The 20,288-nt window shown below is 36.3% G+C and overlaps 1 protein-coding gene across 3 annotated transcripts in view; it reads left to right on the top strand.

The window, feature by feature from the left end:
• Window positions 1-20,288, top strand: part of adgrl3.1 (adhesion G protein-coupled receptor L3.1) — a 144,158-nt gene that overhangs the window by 22,069 nt on the left and 101,801 nt on the right. For all 3 annotated transcript variants that reach the window (XM_055205409.2, XM_055205408.2, XM_055205405.2), the window contains exon 2: window positions 11,897-12,044. In XM_055205409.2, the coding sequence (XP_055061384.2) occupies window positions 11,921-12,044 (124 nt within the window). In that variant the 5' untranslated portion in view covers window positions 11,897-11,920. The remainder of the gene's footprint in view (window positions 1-11,896; window positions 12,045-20,288) is intronic.

The following is a 20,288-nucleotide window of genomic DNA, read 5'->3' as shown; positions in this document are numbered from 1 at the left end:
AAGCATACAGAAATTCGAAAAAATTACACTTTTCATTCACATCAAACAAAATGTGATGCCAACTCGACTACATGGCCATAAAATGATGTGTAATGTGTTGCAATAGTTTAATTACAGTTTTTGAGGAGATAAAAGCAGGCTCATTACGCTCACTCTAAGTAAGCTGCATTGTGTGTATTTGTGTTTGTACAGTCTATGTGCGTTATCGTCTGAATTTATTTTTTATGCACGATTGTGCTCGCATGTGTTATTATGCACAAATGACACAGTCTTTATCAGTGATTCAGTTTGTTACTGTGTGTTTGTGCATACAGTATGTGTATTTGAAACTGTTGAAAGTCAAGGTAAGTGAATGTGGCTTCTGTATGAGTGAGAGAGAAAGTGAACGAGTGCAGTGCTTTAGAAGTAGATTGTGGGACATAATAAAAGATAAATCAGAGGGGCTCAGTCGTATTGGCAGTATGAAGAGTGAGCCAGAGACAGACACAGAATCTATTATGAGCAAAGGCCAGAGGAACCGAAACCAGCGCTTTTAGCGTGCGTGCGCGCATATTTCTGAGATTAATAGTGATTTCAGCATGCTCAATTCTGAATTATTGAAACATGAAGGAAAATGAATACAGATTTATGACTCTTTGAGGCACAGAAAGACTTTCATAAACATGTCCTCTATCAGAGCAAAAAGTCACCAACGCCATCATTATAAATCAAAAACTCCCTTTAAAGTTTTTTCTGGTCTTCAGAAAGAGAGAGAGAGAGAGAGAGAGAGAGAGAGAGAGAGAGAGAGAGAGAGAGAGAGAGAGAGAGAGAGAGAGAGAGAGAGAGAATAGGCGGAGCCAAGCTAGAGTCCCTTTGGCCAAATGCTCACACACCAACTGCATGGCCTAATGGTCAGTGTGACTTAGGCAAGTGCATAGCCTAATAGCTGCACAAACAATGTTGAATCTCTCATTCAACATGCCTCATGAGTTGACCACCCCTGAATGGATAGACGCTTACTGTAGCTGAACGAGTTTTTTTGTACAACATAGAAGTTGAGTTTAGGAGGTAGTTCATGTGCCATTGTGTCTTTGTAAACATCTAATGAGGAGCTAGTAAATTAAATCTTTCCACGGCAGCGTTTTCAAAAAAAGTTGCCAGCCCACGTCAGCTTTTTTATGGTTTTCACAAAAGTTTAATGCCTTACAGATTTTCTTCTTTAAATATAGACGGTTTCAGCAGTAACAACATAAACAAGCGGCTTTCGTGGTAAACACGTAACTTCCGGTAAGCTCAGCTAAGAATAAATAACAGCAAAGTCCTTTTAAAGTAGTTTATTTATATAACAAGCAAAATAAACAACACATAGATGTATTTGTTTAAGAGTTCAGTTTCAGCAACTAGTCAGACCATTAAACAAACAGAAATCGTAAGTAAAGTGCGGACCAGACGAATGTCCGATGAAACGGTCTATAGAGCCCTTAAAGGTTTGTAAACATTGAATGACTATCGGGTGCGCGCGCAAAATGGGGTCAACCTGTTCATACCATCCAGGCTTTATAATTTAATCTAACAGGGCTGAAAAATGATGACTTACCTCAAATGAAGTGAGCACTACAAACACAAGCCTCTTTGATATTTGCATTGTCCCAGTCTGCATGTTAATTGCTTGCAGCCGCAGATGTTGTATTTTTTTGTTTTTGAGATTCCGCATGAATCGCGAAAACTTAACGGAAGACCTGGTGCGATTTTCACAGCCCACGACGTAAGTAGCCATTTTTGACAATACCGAATAATACGCAACTCAATCTTCTGTAATGACTTTTCTGACCCCGACATGCGCAGTGAGAACCACCTGTGACGTGAACCGTGAAGGGGTCTATATACACATACAATATATCAAATGAAAGAACAGACCCTCTGCTTTAAAAAAAAAAAACTTGTGTTCTTAAATTTTGAGCAAAAAGCTGAAATAATTGCAATTTTTGTAAAGGACTTTTGTTAGACATCAGATGCAGAGCGATATTCTAAACATACACAGAGTTTTTAACTGTTTTTAATTCATTAATGCTTTAGTATTTCATAAGTTGTGTAAGAGCGCCAGCTAGTGGATAATTGCAGAAATATAGCCATAAAAATAAATGTTGACATTTATGAGGCAAGAGACAACATTACCGTCTACAGCCGCGAGAGTTCGGCATATGCTGCTTCTGTATTTATATAATTCAATGGATTCAGTAATGTGGAATGAAGAGTATACGAACTTCACGCTAGTTGGCTTGTTCGGTTAATTTAGCCTATACCTTCCAGATAAATTCTGTCTGCTATTGTTTAGTTGAATAACTTGCCTTTCCAGATTAAATGTCTGTTCTACAGCTTGGATTTTGTGAATTTTTTTTCTAAATACTGTAAACGCGATGTATAGTCCATTGTGACTTCTGTTATTTCGTCTTAATGACGCATTTTTGAATGATGCGGCTTATACTCCGGTGCGGCTTATAGTCCGGAAAGTATGGTATAATTTATTTCCTTATTACCTTCATATCGTTGACATAAGTTGTATTTTGTCAGCTTAAAGGGACACTTAACTTTTTTTGAAAATAGGCTTAATAATATTACGCAGCAGCCGAAAAGAGGAACCTTTGGTAACTTTCAAAAGCTGTAGACTATTTTCGGGCACTGCGTAATATCATTGCGCCTGCTGGACCCATGGTATGGCAGCAAAGTCCTTGATTGTTACGCCAGAATGAGAGTATAGTTCCTAACCATATTGGCCTTGAAAATTGCAACTTTTAATTTTCCGTCGTTTTTAGTACACAATGTAAATACAGACGAGTCAAGTTTTAAAAAGAAAAAAAAAATATCAAAACTCTTTGGTTATTTTTGAGCGCGATCCTCACGGTCTAATCAGATTAGATGGAATATGCTAAACTATGCTAAAAGTGGTATAGCCAGTCCCGGAGATGGGCTGAATGGATTCCAAAACTGTAAAAATCCATTTTTTAACTCTAGGGAGCTGGAAAATAAGCCTTTTTTTAAAAAAATGGAGTGCTCCTTTAATGTTTTACATTTATTGAATATAAAGTAGTGATCGGATTGAAAACTGAAACTGGGATGCTCTGCGCAAGTGAGCATGTGCAGTGATGGAGAATTGGCGTAGTGACTTAAAGAGTGAGCTGGTGTTGTTGAAGGAAGTCCCATAAAGCGACTGTCTTGTAATTCTTACATTTTAGTTCCACTAATCATTTGTGAAGTGCTACAAGATAACGTATCTGGCCAGTCCTCGATGTGCCCTCTCATCCAGAAACGTGTGTTTGACTTCACACGATGTTGTAGGGCTGCACGATTCGGAGAAAAAATCTAATTGTGATTTTTCTGATCAAAATTGCGATTCGCGATTTAAAGTGCGATTCATTAGTATATAATAAAAGAGCTACATCCAGGTTTGTTGTGGTGGTTTAATAACACCAAAGAAAGATGCTGTGCTCCTGTTTATTTAAAACCTCTTAAACATTGTACCAAGTTGTCTGCAGGACTTTGCTCTTCTGCAGACAAACTTTTTTTATCTAAGAACATTAAAATACAATTTAACAAAAATTTATTGAAAGTTTTATTTAAAATAACATATAGGCCAATGTATTTTGGCTGTCACTGCAACAATGCTTCTGACAAGCAAATGTTTAGTTTTTTTCTTTTAATCATAAGACTATACTCATCTTGTTTTACTTTTCAGGCATCTGTAATAAATGTAAATATATAAGTTATTAGAATCTATGATTTAACATAAGCAAAAAATACAAATAAAACACTGCACAGTCCTCACTGTAGGATTTTAAATGTGGAGCTGCAGAAGCTTGTTCAGTTAAGAGTAAGGAGTGATTTTAATTTTTGGTGTGTAATAAACATTTCTGACACAGAAAGCACCAGGTTACTGTCTGTCACTTTAAGACACAAGACAGCTTTAAAACTGCTCTGCTTCAATATACTGATAAACATCCAGCTGTTTATGTTCACTTAGACAAGAAAGAAAACTTAAGTTTAGTGATCACGCGTGTGCTGACTGCTCTCTGTGTGCGCGCTTCATTAACCCTCGTGCATGTAAATATTCAAAGCGGTGCAGATGTGCGCGTGCAAGAAAGTATAATGTACCTCTTTCGTCTGCTGTGTTCCGGGCTTTAATGAAACCTGCTTATCGTCTGATGAGGCGCTTGTCATTGTTTGCGATGCATGACGAGAAACGGACGTATATACACCTTTCTTTAAGTCCAACATTACACAAAAGGGAAATGTTTTCGCGCATTTCTGTACTTTCATTTGCCGGTTAATGAGTTATAATTGGTTTTTAAAATGACTGAATCCAAAATCTGTCAACTTCATGACGTTCCGCGTTGTGCAGTTAATTCCATTTGTATGCATTTCGCGATGCTGTCCGTGTTTTCCGCATCGCGGAAATCATATGGCCGTACACTTTGTTGAGGAGTTAAACTGCTGCTCGGGCTCATGTTTTCCAAATGGTGTTATCTGACGTGTAGTCAGCACCTCAGTGTTAATGCACTCTATTGGTTTAAACTGCATCAAACGTAAAATGCGCATGAAGCGAACCAAAAACTGCGTACTAGATGATTGTTATATTTGATAGTTTTAAATCGAAATAATCGCAGCTCTTGCGATTCGAAAATCGCATCCATTCACATCGCGATTTCGGTTCAAAAACGATTAATCGTGCAGCCCTACGATGTTGTGCAACCCGATCGGCGCGCATATGATCTTCAAGTAGGCTAGTACAAATATAAACTGTGAAGTCAAACAGACCTTTTGTTTTAGGCACAGGTGAACGGGGTTTTTTTGCTGCTTGATTAATATAATCAGCACGGCACAAAGCTCCGTGTTCTCATCGTTTATTAATTAGGACCTGAAATAGATAATCCTGCTTTCTAAAGCAAATGAAGCGATTGTAGGAGGATGGCTTGTATGCACATTTCATTCTGATTGAGGCAAAATGTGTAACGTAAACAGAGTTAATGTGACATTTTGAAAACCATTGATGTATAATATTAAATAGGCCTCTTTTTCCAAATACTGTTCAGATGCTCTTTGGATGTACAGTCAGTCTTCCTGTAGCTCAGCTGCAGTGTTAGCAACGCAAAGTTCATAGGTTTGATCCCCAGGGAACACACATACTTCTTAAAAAAAAAAAGTACAAACTGAACGCACTGTAGGTTGCTTAAAATTGTGTGTCAGTTGTACATATGTATTGTCGCTTCAGGGGATTTGGGTTTTATATTGATACTTGAAATTTCATTCAAATTGTTTATCACAATTCTCATTGGTGTGTAGGCTGGAATTAATTGTCATGTTGTGTATTACCTCTCACAGTTTCAGCAAAGCGAATGTGTGTATATGTTGTGTTGTGTTATCAGATGACTGTATATTTATGATACTTAGTAAATTCCTGGTAAAATTGATGTATATCTTGCAATACTGTGCAAAAGTCTTAGGCCACCACCACCAGACTTGTTGTTTTAGAAGTTTAATGTCCATCCATATTTATTTCTCAATTTTATGAAGATACAAACACAAAATACAGGAAATATGTACAAAAAAATATTTTCATGACTAAATGTCTTCTTTAAGCATTGTCGATGTTTAGTGTGACCTGGCAATAAACACATCATGGCAGAATTTTTTTGAGCAGAATGAAGTAAAAAGAGTTTTTTTTAAATTAGAAATTAGGATTTAATTTTATTTAGGTTTAAGAGATCCTGCAGTTTCCTGCTATTGCTCAAGTGGAAGTGGAGTTTACATTTTTATACAGTTTTTAATACTACACATTTTCTGTATTTTCTGGATGTATTCTATTAAAGAGAGACTGAGAAATAATTATAATATTCTAATGGTTTAATGGCATTTGTGCATAATATATATATATTCTAGAAAATTCTAATGGTTTCTATTAAAATACCAGTAGGAACCATTAGCTTTTACCATTAAAACCAATACATAGAACCAATATAACCAATACATACCATTAGAGCCCAACGAAAAACAATACACTGTAGTGTGTTTTGGGCCACATTCCATTAGAACCAATAAAATTTCCAATAAAACCATTAGAATTTTCTGTAATGCTTTAATTTATTTATTTTCAGCAGGGATGGTGGCATTTTTGCACAGTACGGTATATACAGTTGTGGACAAAAATATTGGCACCCTTGGTAAATATGAGCAAAAGAAAGCTGTGAAATGAAATTCATTTTAAGCTTTAATTTATGTTTTATTGAAGTAAAACAATTGAAATTTGGGGAAAATTACATTATTAAATACATTTTTATCTCTAATACACACCGAACACAATTATTGGCACACCTAGAAATTTTTATGAGTAAAAAATCTCTGAAGTATTTTCCATTAATATTAGCATTTTCTTAGCACACCAAGGTGACTAGAAACATAATGTTGTTCAGTCATGACTTCGTGTTTCACAGGGGAATAATTACAAAGTAATACAAAGCCCAAATTCCCTTATTCATTCATCACAATGGGTAAAACCAAAGACTATAGTTCTGATGTTCAGCAAAAGATTGTTGAGCTACACAGAGTAGAAAGTGGCTTTAAGGAAATAGTTAAAACCATAAAAAAATCTATTTCCACAATCATTGCAATAATGAAGACGCTTAAATCGACTGGAGATGTTGCAAATCTGCCTAAAAAAGGATGTGTGTCTGTATTGTCTTAATGCTTAGCAGGAGAATAATTTGAGTGGAAAAGAAAAAGACTCCAATATTTTTGTCTACTACTGTGTGTGTATTTATATATATATATATATATATATATATTTTCACAGAATATTCAATAGGAATACACTATGTAGGGTTATTTTTATGTAAATCACAAAAAAGCTTGCTTTTCCACAGACTGTGTCACTGTTTCCCCCTCATGGAGAGAAGGGTAAACATCAAAAAGAGGTCAGTTGCTTTTTGCTCCATACGTGCCACCAAAAAGGCATGAGGAAGAATATGAAACATAAAAACAGGGGAGACGTAAAGAAGCAGACTGATTCAGATAGAAAGAGACAGGGAAAAATCAGGAGAAGGCGAGATGGTGGTTGGGGGGGGGGGGGTTACATGGTCGTGTCTTTCTAATTGTGTGTTATTATAGTGAGACTTACTGATTTGGGGGTTCAGGCAGACGCTCATTTAGGAGAGAACGAGGGATCGAGAGATAGCGAGGTTGTTTCTCTCATTACTGGACACAGAGAGCTGCAGGGGGTGATGGGAGCTTGTAAGGTCATGCCATGCCAGACACAAATTGCCAGAACGAGACCATGCCGTGCAGGCATTTCTGTGCCATCATTTATATCTAAACTTTACCAAGTATGTACGGCACCCTGCGGCACAATCAAGTCTAAAACTGCCATATGGCTTTATAGATTATCAGAAAGAGAGTGAGTGTGACAGCAAGCGTGCGTGCTGAGGGAGAGATCGAATATCAGCACATACTGTACCGTAATGCAGTCTTCTGCACTCTTTGAATAACTTCACGACTGTGGGAAATGAATCATTGCCTAACTTGACTTGTCAGTGTCTATCAAATCTATCTACAGTATCTACTTATCTGTCGGTAATGTTTCATGTTGTGTATTTACATTACATTTGTGCATTTGGCAGATGCATTTATCCAAAGTGACTTACAGTGCATACATTTCAGGATGTGCGTTCCCTGGATCAACCCCATGACCTTTGCTTTGCTAACACAATGGTATAACAGTTGAACACTGATTACTTATGATGAAAACAGCCAGCAAAGAATTGACCACCTATGTGTAGAATAAAACAAATCCTCCTTAGTATAGTCAGTTAAATCATTTCTAAGAAAAAAAGAAAAGAAATCCAGTCTGGACATTTTTAGAAAGAATAGAAAGCTATGTATTTTCACACCTCAAGTAATAGCTTGTACTGTACAGTATGCACCTGTATCCAGTGGCACTTACAGTTTTGTTTTTTCTTTAGTTGAAGTCTAGAAAAACATGTGTTAACATTTACGTGTCTAAATCTATTTAAAATCTGTTACTCCTTACAAATAAACTGGTACAGTAGTAGAAGACTAAACCACACCCTTATTATATTATGCATGGGCGGCTATATCATCTGTTCTGTTCATAGATTGAACATTTGGCTTCGTTTCAACCAAAGATTGCACACACATCATGAGTCCTTTAAGCAAACGAAAAGCTAAAGAGTGAATAAGGGCACCCACTGACTAATCAATATTATACTAGAATGGCCACTTACTGGTTATGCTGAAATATCTAATTGGGTAATAAAGTGATTAATTTTAGCATATGGCAGACCAGATCGTGCAATGAAATAGTTTTGCGATTTCGACTACTAGCATGAGCATATGTTTTGGTTAGAGAGAGACTTGTGCTTGAATGCACACGATTGACTTGCGTCACATGATGCATATGATGAATCGAGAGAAACATACATTCCAATATGGTCTGGAGGAAACTGCGATTTCTTTGCTGCATAGTCATTTGGTAAGAAACACAGCTCAACCCAACTCATTTGACCAGGATTTTACTGGTAGCGTAATTACGGGGTCATTTGATCGCACTGCACACACACACACATGCTCTTTACTGGTACCGTGGGCATATGTCCATATGTTCCTGTTTATAATCTGGGACATCTGGTTCAAACCCTCCTGTTCACTAACGTTAAGCAGCCATCAATCACATGAGAGCATGAGACAAAGAAAAAGAAAGAAAAAGTGTACATTATGTATACTGTATACATGTACGAGTGTGTGTAAGTGGGAAGTGTTTAAACGTGTCTTCGTAATGAATGAGTGGCGTTGTTGAGTGTTTATGTAAGTTTAATGAGACAGTGGCTGTATAGTGCTTTATTTTTTAATAAGGTAAAGATGTTCTGCGAAGGCGGGCCATATATAACCATCTGTGCAGGTGGGGGGAGGAGGGTTGCTGCATTAAGCTGTTTTTGGACGCATAAGCACATATGTCTTCTCAAGAGAATTATAAGAGTATTGTCATCCTGTGCTGTTGTCATGCTTCTGTCTTTAATGTGAAGCATCCATGCGCACATTATTTTTTGTTATATGCATATTGGACGAGTGATTTACCAGTTGCATGCACAAACAACACCAAAAAATCTCTATGAAATGTTATGGATTTGTTTCGAAATCTCATTTTTCGTAGGCATGATTCAGAAACCACTATGTGCGTCAACGATGAATCATTTAATCGGGAGATGACTGCATCAGTCTCTTGATCTGCAAATCTATTTTAAAGGGGCTATGGCATGAAAATCTGACTTTTTTTAAGTGCTATTATTGGGTCCTTCTATTAACCTATAAAATGTGAAAAAGATCAACCCAGTAACTTAGATTTGGTAAACCATTCCCTACAAGCACATGAAACAATTGGTCGTTGAAATTTGGCTCTCCTTATGATGTCATAAGGAGCTCTTATTATAATAATACCACCCCTTAATCTGCACTATCCAATCACAGCACTGCCATTTAGTGCAGAGAAAAGCACATTTGAGTTTTAATTGCAACAAACCAACATCATTGTGATGAGTTTTCGAATTTCATCAGCTCATTTGCATTTTAAAGGACACACCCAAAACGGCACATTTTTGCACACAACTACAAAGTGGCAATTTTAACATGCTATAATAAATTATTTATATGGTTTTTTGAGCTAATACTTTACATATGTACTCTGGGGACACCAAAGATTTATTTGACACCTTAAAAAATTGCCATGGCCCCTTTAAAGGAATAGTCAATTTTCTTAAAAGAAAAATCCAGATAGTTTACTTACCACCATGTCATCCAAAATGTTGATGTCTTTCTTTGTTCAGTCAAGAAGAAATTATGTTTTTTGAGGAAAACATTGCAGGATTTTTCTCATTTTAATGGACTTTAATTGACATTAACTTAACACTTAACTCAACATGTAACAGTTTTTTTCAACGGAGTTTCAAAGGACTATAAATGATCCCAAACAAGGCATAAGCGTCTTATTTAGCGAAACGATTGTCATTTTTGACAAGAAAAATAAAAAATATGCACTTTTTAACCACAACTTTTCATCTAGGTCCGGTCCAGCGCGACCTAACGTAAATGCGTAGTGACGTAGGGAGGTCACGTGTTACATATATAAAACGCACATTTGCGGACCATTGTAAACAATAAACTGACACAAAGACATTAATTTGTATCATTCCACATACAACAATGTCGAAACGGTCCTCTTTCAGCACACTTGTAAACACTGGGGCGGAGTTTCGCGTTCGTCCTCTGTGACCTCTTGACGTCATGACGTATTGCGTGAACTCACGCTGACGCTTTCAGGACCGGACCTAGACGAGAAATTGTGGTTTAAAGTTGTATATTTGTTATTTTTATTGTCAAAAATGACAATCGTTTCGCTAGATAAGACCCTTATGCCTCGTTTGGGATCGTTTATAGTCCTTTAAAAAAAACTGTTACTTGTTGATTTAAGTGTTAAGTGTTGGTGTCCATTAAAGTCCATTAAAATGAGAAAAATCCCGCAATGTTATCCTCAAAAAACTAAATTTCTTCTGGACTGAACAAAGAAAGACATCAACATTTTGGATGACATGGTGGTGAGTAAATTATCTGGATTTTTCTTTCAAGAAAATTGACTATTCCTTTAAGTTTTTTGTAGTTTGGTAGGGCTGTCTGTTTAGCATCTTAATTTAGTTCTGTTAATTACACAAAACAAAGTGAATTTCCTACTCTCATTAGCAAGTTATTGTGGTTTGTGCTGGTAGCTGTTTTCTCCATTTGGGTTTATGAATGCACCCGAAGAGCTAGAATCGAACAACAGGTGTCTTGAGATGTTATTTTGTTGAAATGAAGTTCAGTCATTCCTGTCAGTCATCTCACAAGGCTATAAGCGGCTGCCTACCTGATTTTTAAGCATCCCTCTGCAGTGCCTGCCTCAAATTTGGCGTGGGTGGCGGATTTGGGGCACAATCATTATAATTTTCACATATTAACACATCGTAAAAATATGTTTGTCTTTCTTTCAGAGTATAATTTGATCAACCTCTATCTTCCCTTTTCGTCTGTGTTCAGCGTACATTCAAAGTAAAAAAAAAGGTTAATTCGAAACATGCAAAACGTTAATGCCAGGTTGCATCTCTATAATAAACTAAACTTAAAATCAATGAAGTGCACTGCTGGAGTAAAATAGTTTTGACAGATCTGTCGCTAATAATATATCACAGTGTCTGACTCCATTCTAACTAAGATAACAAGCCAAACTCATTTACTTTTTATTTATTAGTACTAAATGGTCAGGTGAACTCATTCGCTTATTTTGTGAGACACTGACAAACAGCCAGATGTGACTCAACAGCCGAAAACATCCATTTGCGTTCGGCAGTGTGAAGAGCAGCCGGATGCAAGAACGCATCCTGTCTGAATGACTGTTAATGGCTGTTACCTTTGACAGTTTGACAAAATAGATCTCCATTACACAATGGATATGAAAATATAATTTAAATAATTTGATTCCACCCAATAATAACTTTACAGTGGGAAATGATGTGGAGCGGGACTTGATTTTATCTATCAGAATTTGATTGGCTGAAACATAAGGCTGTGATGTATTCTTTTTCCCAGTCTGCATGACATTGGGGACATCAAAAGAAAAGTTGTTCCAGAAACGGAGAAAGTTATTTGTTTATAAAAACATTTTCTTTAACATTAATGTACACTTATAAATCGTCCATAACAACACCGTGGACATTAAAGACAATAATCAGGGTCAGTTTTGACCGCCTTTTAAGTTTAAAGAATAAAAGTGGCCTTTAGCCGCAACATTAACATTCTCCATCTGTGTGTCCTTTGTCTTTTTTAGGTGCGCGTGTCAGAGAGGATCTCCATGGCTGTAAGGTACGTGAGACGGAGCTTCTGTGAATCATTGCAGAGGTCATCGGGGTCATCAGTGGTCATGTGGTCCACACGCCTACTTTTCCTCTTCGCCCTCTTCACGCCCGTCACGCTCGGTAAGATGCGCACACACAGAAAAGCCAATTATTTCCTTGTTGTGGTGTTTTCAGAGATGGATAAATGAGATGTCTTACTGCTTTTAGGCTATTTGATTAGCTATCCCCCCAACCTTGAAGTGTAGACTGTCGAGTAAAGAGAGCAAGCTGCACAGCTCCCAAATCTTCAGTGAAAACTCTGCAAAGTTTTTCCATCTTATTAAAAGTTTCGGAAAGCGCTAATTGAGACATCTCTACTCCGAGCAATAAATGATTCATGTGCAATCGCTGTATTTCACAACTACGGCACATCCTTTATGATCAAAACGTTTTTTGCACATGCACAGAGATTGGGTTCGCATGCGCGTATTGGAGAGAGAAATTTGAAGCACGCGAACACAAATTACTCCCAGATCCTTTTAATACATGGCTCCATTTTGAGAAACACCAGAGTAAATGATGAAACAGCTGAATGATTTTTCTGTGAGCGAACCATTTTATAGGCCGATCCATAACTATAAAAATTGTGTGAATGTGTGTGAACCTGTTAAAAGTGAGAGAGACAGAGTGCAGAAGTAAGAGGATCTGACAGATCAATAATCAGAGAAACAGACGTCTAGACGCTCTACGTGTGTGTGGTGTGTTTGCTTTACACATATGAGAGTGACCCTGTGTGCATGTTGATCCCTCGGGGGGGGACCTTAAGCGTAACAGTTTGAGCTCAAAGGACACTGGAGAATTGGCCAATGGGGGAAGGTTTTACCTTACCAGGAAAACATTGAGCCCAAGTGTTAAATGTATGCATTTACCTTTACAGATGCTATCACAATGAGAAATACAGTAAAACAATTGAACCTAGAAGGGAATAAGATGAGATGTGCTTACTGTAAATACAAAGGTTTAACACGTGTACAGAGAAATACAGGGTTGAAATAGTGCAGAGAGGATTTTATGTAAACTTTAAAAATTAAAAATTCTATTTCAAATGTATAATAAAATAAAAATTAAATTTAATATTTATTTAAAATAAGAAAAATCTAATTGATCATTTACTCAAGCTCATGTCTTTTTAAAATCTTTATGATACTGTATGCTCTCTTCTATGGCCTGGTGATTTGGGCAAAATATCTAAATGCCAGTTTTCTGATCAAATGTTACCCTGGACCATAAAACCATAGGTAGCATGGGTATATTTTAGGGATATGACGGTATGAATATTTCACATCATGATTATAGTGACCAAAGTTATCACGGTTATCACTATTATCATGGTTTTGTTAAAATGAGTTGGATATGTTCAAAAAGAACTGACACACACACTGAAACCATTTAAGAAAAGTTTTATTTTTGAAAATCACAATTTATTATTTCATGTCCCTGAAATTATTTCTTTGGTAAAAAAATAAATCGGTCTAATAAGTTTACCGTGAATGAATACAATACATTATCCCTTAAATGCCTTCTTGTGCAAAAAACTTTGTTGCATGTGCGCGCCTGCGTCAAACTGATTCTGGCTGGACAGGATTTACCGCGAGTTTTCAAATTCACAGTAATCAAACACAGTTATAATGATAATTAAATTTTAAATATTAATACTGATCATCAGGACATTTTATTGTGGTTAATCGTGAAACCGGTAATTGTCCCATCCCTTTATATTTGTAGCAATAGCCAACAAAACATTGTATGGCTGAAAATTATGGATTTTTAATGCCAAAAATCATTAGGATATTAGATAAAGATTATGTTCCATGAAAATATTTAGTAAATTTCTTACCGTAAATATATAGAAAATGTATTTATCATTAGTAATATGCGTTGCTAAGGACTTTAAAGGCACTTTTATCAGTATTTTGATTTTTTGCACTCTTAGAATCCAGATTTTCAAATAGTTGCATCTAGGCCAATGGTCCTATACTAACAAACCACACATCAATGGAAAGCTTATTTATTCCAGGGCAAAATTTCTAAATCCCTGGTAACCCTTCAGGCAGGCACTCTTCAGTTTTTGGTAGCCTGAAATGAATGCAAGTAGCCCGAATAAAAAAGACATTACTTTTAATGTAGAATATTTAGACAAAACATCTATCGAAACACAAATAAATTAATTAAATTACGATCATCAGTACTAATATTTGCTTCTAAGTGAACTGAAATATCTAATATCAAACTTCAGATTCTGAAATATTAACTGAAGTCACAGATAAAAAATGCCACTCCACATTGAGGGCCTCAATTAGTTTTTACCACGGGCCAAATTATGCCAATACAAAGCCTATAGACCTTTTGCGAGTCGACGTCACAGTTACGTCACGCACGCAATGTTGTGGCAGAAAAACAGTGGAAATGAATTTGACACGAGTGAAATAAACAATATAACTCACTAGAAAATGTCTTGTTGTGCTGTTGAGTGTCAGAATAGGAATGCCAAAATAGATGACCTTCATTTTTATAGTAAACCATTGTCGAAGACACCATTTAAAGACAAACGTAGGTGTTTATGGTTGCAATAAGCCCTCAACCGGACAGACTGGAGAGATGAAATCATCTGAAAATCTTTTAATAATTTGAATAGAAAATAATTAGAGAAGATATCCGGTGTTCTGTCGAAGTCTGTTCCCTCTATATGTCTCTAATAGCGTTTTTATCACGTTACATTTATAATTTATTTAGAAAGATTAAAGATTTGAATGAGTTCATAATATCAATAATATTACCATTTATTAAAGTTTTCATATTTTTTTTGTTTTCTATTATTTCTTTTTACCTTCTTTCTTAGCCTATGTCCTCTTCCTGTTTGTTCTAAATTATGATGTTTACTAATTAAATAAATATATAAACATAACACACACACACACACACACACGATGTAAAGTGTTAATAATATATAAACAGGCCTATACAAATTAATTTGTATGTAAACATAATAGTTTTAGAACAAACGCGTAGGCTATAAATATAAGGAAGAAATTGAAAACAGGAAAATGATGAAATATTTAATAAATTATATTATACAGAATACATGATAGTATTGCTCTTATAAGTACTTCAGCGATTCATACTGTAAAATAATTGATTTACCAATAAAGAACAATACATATACATTACATACATGCACACATATCAGTAGCCAAGCCATTTAAACTTTTAATTTATTTAAAAATTAAATGTAACTTGGTGAAAACGTTATAAGAAACATTACACTTAAGAGAAATATAGGGGAAACAGACTTCTACAGAACACCAGATCCATAAAAATCACAGTTTAACGCTAAAACACTTCACACAGCTATTGCAGAGCTGTCACTTTCTGCCACCAGTTGGGCTCCTCCCACAAAAAAAAGTCATCTCTGTTTGGAAACACGCAAAAGGTCTATAAGGCCACTGACCACAATGTTTGCTCTGCTATTCTTGTTGTTGTTTTGATGCTGTTGTTTTTTTTATAAACAAAAAATCTGGATTTCCATACAAGCCAACTGTTCCTGCTCATCTCCATCTGGATAAACTCGCCAAATGGGTCACAAAACACACAGTTTGGATCATACAATGTTTTTCCAGTTACAGATTGGGTTATTTTTCAAAAAGAAAAATAGAGGCTACTGTCGCTTTAAGAGCGAGTTTTGCATGGAGTCACATACTGTAGCCTTTTTCGCACTGCACATGCAATCTATATCACTTTAAAGCTTGCTGCTGGAGATTTAATTTTTTAAGTGAGCATAAATGACTGACAGGACGACGTTGGAGGAAATTTTGCTCAACAGAATCAGATCGTCAGTACTGCTTGTTTCCTGTGAGAATAAAATTAAACACGAGCGCACGTTCAAACGCGATATAAATACCCAATTCATGAATTACATACACCATAATTACCCATGCAAATCTGTGAGATAATGCAAAAGCACTAATATATTTTTCCTCCCTATAAGTCAGCCCAACGGGCGGGGAGGGATGCATTTTGGTAGCCCGACTGCAACGCACAATAGCCTTGGTACATCGGGCTAGTGATCTTGCGAGCCCTGTATTCAGCTTTTAGATGATGTACAATCTCAATTTTTTAAAAATTGACTGGTTTTGCAATTAAATGTGATTATTTTTTATAAATCTACAAGTTTGTTTGGTGCACAACATCAAAAACCAAACATAATTACAAAATTTGAATGCTAGAATAAACCGATGAAACAATGCAGTTATTAGCATAACTATACAGTATATTGAAAAACCACTTATAAATAACATGCTTTTTCAAATAAAGTTGTCATGATGCATATTCTCAAATTTGACTGACCAACTTTCTGAGAACCCCTGAAGATAAACTATTTTAAAGAGCTTAGCAATGCAGTTAGGATGCAATGATCTCAGTTAGCAATACCTAGGATGAAACTATATTTTTTACTGTAATTACAGTTTTATTAATGTACTGAAGTTTAGAGCAACTTCACTAAAATATTTTTCATGATCTTAAAAACCTTTTGTTTTAAATGCATCTGTCTAAATGTCATGTGGAGAAAAATATTACTGTTCCATCATATTTTTCTTCATTACAAAAACAATTTTATCAGAAAAATAAAATGTTTTTGAAATGCATGACTTGGACCAAATAATGAAGAAAAACCAACCAATAAGAGCCCAGAATAAATGAACTCCTTCAGCACAGCTTGAAAAAACATCTCAGGATACGACCTCAAGACGCTGCGTAAAATGAAAAGATAACATTTCTGCAAATTCTAGACAAACGGTGACTAAAGTACCCTAAAGTTTGAACAGTAGTGTAAGTTAATGGTAATTTATACACACAAGGACAGTTTACACTGCAAAATAAACATGCAATGCGAGAGACAATGAGCATATGTAAAGTTGTTATACTTAAAAGCAGTTACAGAATATATTCAATTAGATATTATAAACATATTTTGATTATTCTGCATAAGTACACTTTTTTAATTCCCCCTGTGTTTTGATGACATTGATAAGATACAGAATAGTATTTACAGTTGTTTATTTTCTGTTTGAGGAAGATGAGTAAAGAGCTTTGCTGCAGAAATATAACGTGTCATCCACACAAACAGCTAAAGCAAACAATAACAAATAATATTTTGTTTTCGATCCTTATAAATATCCTTTTGCATTTTAGTTCACAATAGAAAGTTGAATCGTCAGCACTATTTCTCCTGCACCAAGTCTCTACTGTTTTTCTTATAGTTTAGAATTCGTTAGAAAATCATATCACACAAAATGACTCGACAAAAATTGACTAAACAAGTTCAGTATGTGAAAACAAATACGTTTGTTGATGTTTGTCACGGCAGTATGAGTAGCCTTTAGATCAGGGCTGGGCATTTCAGGTCCTGGCAGCCACTGTCCTGCCATATTTTGGCTCCAACCCTAATGAAACACACCTGAATGTCATTTCCACGTATACAGCCACTGATTGCATTTTTCCGGTGTGCTTGATAAGGGTTGGAGCTAAACTTTGCAGGACAGTGGCCCTCCAGGACCAGGAGTGCCCACCCCTGCTTTAGATACTGTCCGGATGCGTCTGTAGGACTGTGTTGCAGAGATGAACTGCTTTAACTATCTTATTCAAATCACATTCTGGTCTTATTATTTGTGCAGCACATGCCATGTTAACACTTTATATGGACACTTTTATCATATTTGACCCTGGACCACCCTGTAGAGGTCTTCTCGGGTCCAAAGAAATGTACCCGACCCAAAATGACCCAAATCACTTTATACCAGAACCCGACATGCATAAATAATATTTTTTTTAAATAAAGACACGACCCTGAGAAAATTAGACCCGAGTCCGACCAGAACTGGTGGACGATTTTTTTTTAACCCGATTGGACCCGAATGTAAACGGCACTGACGTGTGTGCATTTTGCAGACCCACCCATAGCAGTCACACAGAAAGAAACTCCGCTGGCCTCGCAACCAATTTGGCGAGCTGCTCCATTCATTTTACTTTGTTATCTGATGATGACACCAAGGTAACCGCTAAAATGTACATTTGAAATTGACTGACATTTCTGTCTCAACGAAATTAACCTACCACCAGCCACACAATGTCACAAGCGCTCTTGGCAAACAGATGAGAGGCTTGAAAAGGACATTGACGCACACACCGAGAGAGTTTGGGTCTTCTTGGGTATGTTCAGCAAAAACACATTCATTTTAAATTACCGAGACCCGATGCCGCTATTATTGTACCCGACCCGTGTCCGAGGCACATTTGAAACTTTTAGACCCGAACCCGATCGGACCTTGGGTTTTCAGATCTATGTGGACCCATGAAGACCTCTACCACCCTGGTCTTAAGGCTCATTTTTTAGAAATAAAATGGAGATTTATAATAAATAAGCTTTCCATTAATATATGGTTTGTTAGGATAGGACTTTGGCAGAGATACAACTATTTGAAAATTTTGAGGGTGCAAAAAATAATTTTTTTTAGAAATTCACCTTGGGGGGGGGGGGGGTGTTGCATGATTTTTGAAAAACATTTTGGAAAAAGTAGTCGGGCCGAGTACCAAAACACACTTGTAGCCAATCAGCAGTAAAGGGCTTGTCTACTAACCGACATCGTTGCCTGGGTTGCAATAAGTAATAGGCTATTTTGTAACATGGTTCTGATGCTGTCTGCAGAAAAGCTTTGTTTGACCATAATGTATAGCGTGCACAACGCGCACACACTTTGCTTATCTAATCTACACAGATGCAACAGTTATTTTTGCAAATCATAAATTGTTACAATAAAAAATATTAATACATGAGATAAGGGAAATCCCTTGCGTTTAAAGGAAATATTGGATAGCGTTCTGATTGGTTTATTTGACGTTATGCCCAAACCACACCCATGTATAATGAACCTACTTCAGACCAACCCCTTATTGATTTGCGCCTGGCGCAAGAGTTATTTCTCCCGCCGGGAAAATAGCAACAGCGCCCAAGATCCGCCCACAAAGTCACTTGCACTTTGCGCTTCGCACTTGCATTTCAGATCGTTAAAATAGGGCCCTCTGGGTGCTAAAGATGATACACATATATGAAAATACGTATGGTGAAGTAGAAACAAAACTTTAAACTCGACGTGACTAAATTACTGTATACAACACGTAAGTTGTTGGATCGGAATCTAAATTGCGCCTGGTGAGTCCTTCTTTTTCACTAACTTTGTATATTTCTATAGTTATTTTACAGTCGTATTAATTGTTTAATGTTTTTGGTAATTTAAAACAGTCAAACATACGTGTTTAGACACTGATGTTACAACAGGACATATCAAGCGATCTCTTACTAAGCAATAGTAAAACGTAGTAACTTAAATAAAGTTAAATGTTTTACTTACAGTGTATACTGCTGTGTTATTCCTGTCAGATCCAATATTAGTGGTGCTTTTAATCACAGTCTCTCTGCAAATCTACCACCGACTTGTGGCTTCTTTACAAATGAATCCGCGGTACAAAAAGTAAACAAACACTTCCCACCTGAGCTGGAACTTCTTACTCATAACAGATCACTACGTCAAAATAAAAGTTTCTCAGGAAAAATGTATTTAAAAGTAATTTTGGTTACATTTGACACTCTTTAAAGACATGTTTACTGATTGTTGAGACACTGCATGTTTGCTTTGCTCCTGGCCCCCACGTGTGTCACACAAAGCTGTGGGCGGAGCTACAAAAGTGGTCGTTGTATTTGGGTTTGGGGAGGTGATTCAATTCGTCATATTTCGGCACATTCCTGAATCTACCATTTTCCTGGCTTGGTGCCAAAAACTTTTATATTTCAGTAGAAATTTTGAAACTTGCAGGATGTTAATTAAAGTATAATGACCTCTTATGTAACAAATTATCAAGTTAAAATTGATTGTTTAATTCACCACTCCTTTAAAGTTGTCCAAATGATGACATCCTTAGCAACTCATTTTACTAAAGATAAATACATTTTGGATATATTTATTGTAGGAAATGTACAAATATCTTGTAATATCCTAATGATTTTTGACTGATGCTACTTACTGTATGACTGGTACTGTGCTGCCCTACAAAGCCTAAGTGCAGTAACTACGCAAACAATGAAACTGAGAAAAATGCCCTTAAAGTTTTTTACACCAGCCAGTCAAACATGTTACTGCATTTTTGGCGCACACGTTTCTCTGAAATGGGACATTGAACCAGGAGACTTTGTCACAAGACACAACAGATCTCACAAAGCCCATTTCAACTCTTTTGCTCAATTTTGACCAAATGCGTAGTTACTCCGCTTTG

This window comes from Misgurnus anguillicaudatus, chromosome 3 (assembly GCF_027580225.2).
Source record: "Misgurnus anguillicaudatus chromosome 3, ASM2758022v2, whole genome shotgun sequence".
Taxonomy (NCBI): Eukaryota; Metazoa; Chordata; class Actinopteri; order Cypriniformes; family Cobitidae; genus Misgurnus; species Misgurnus anguillicaudatus.
The sequence above is the reverse complement of the archived record's forward strand: the minus strand, read 5'-3'. Positions and strand labels throughout refer to the sequence as shown.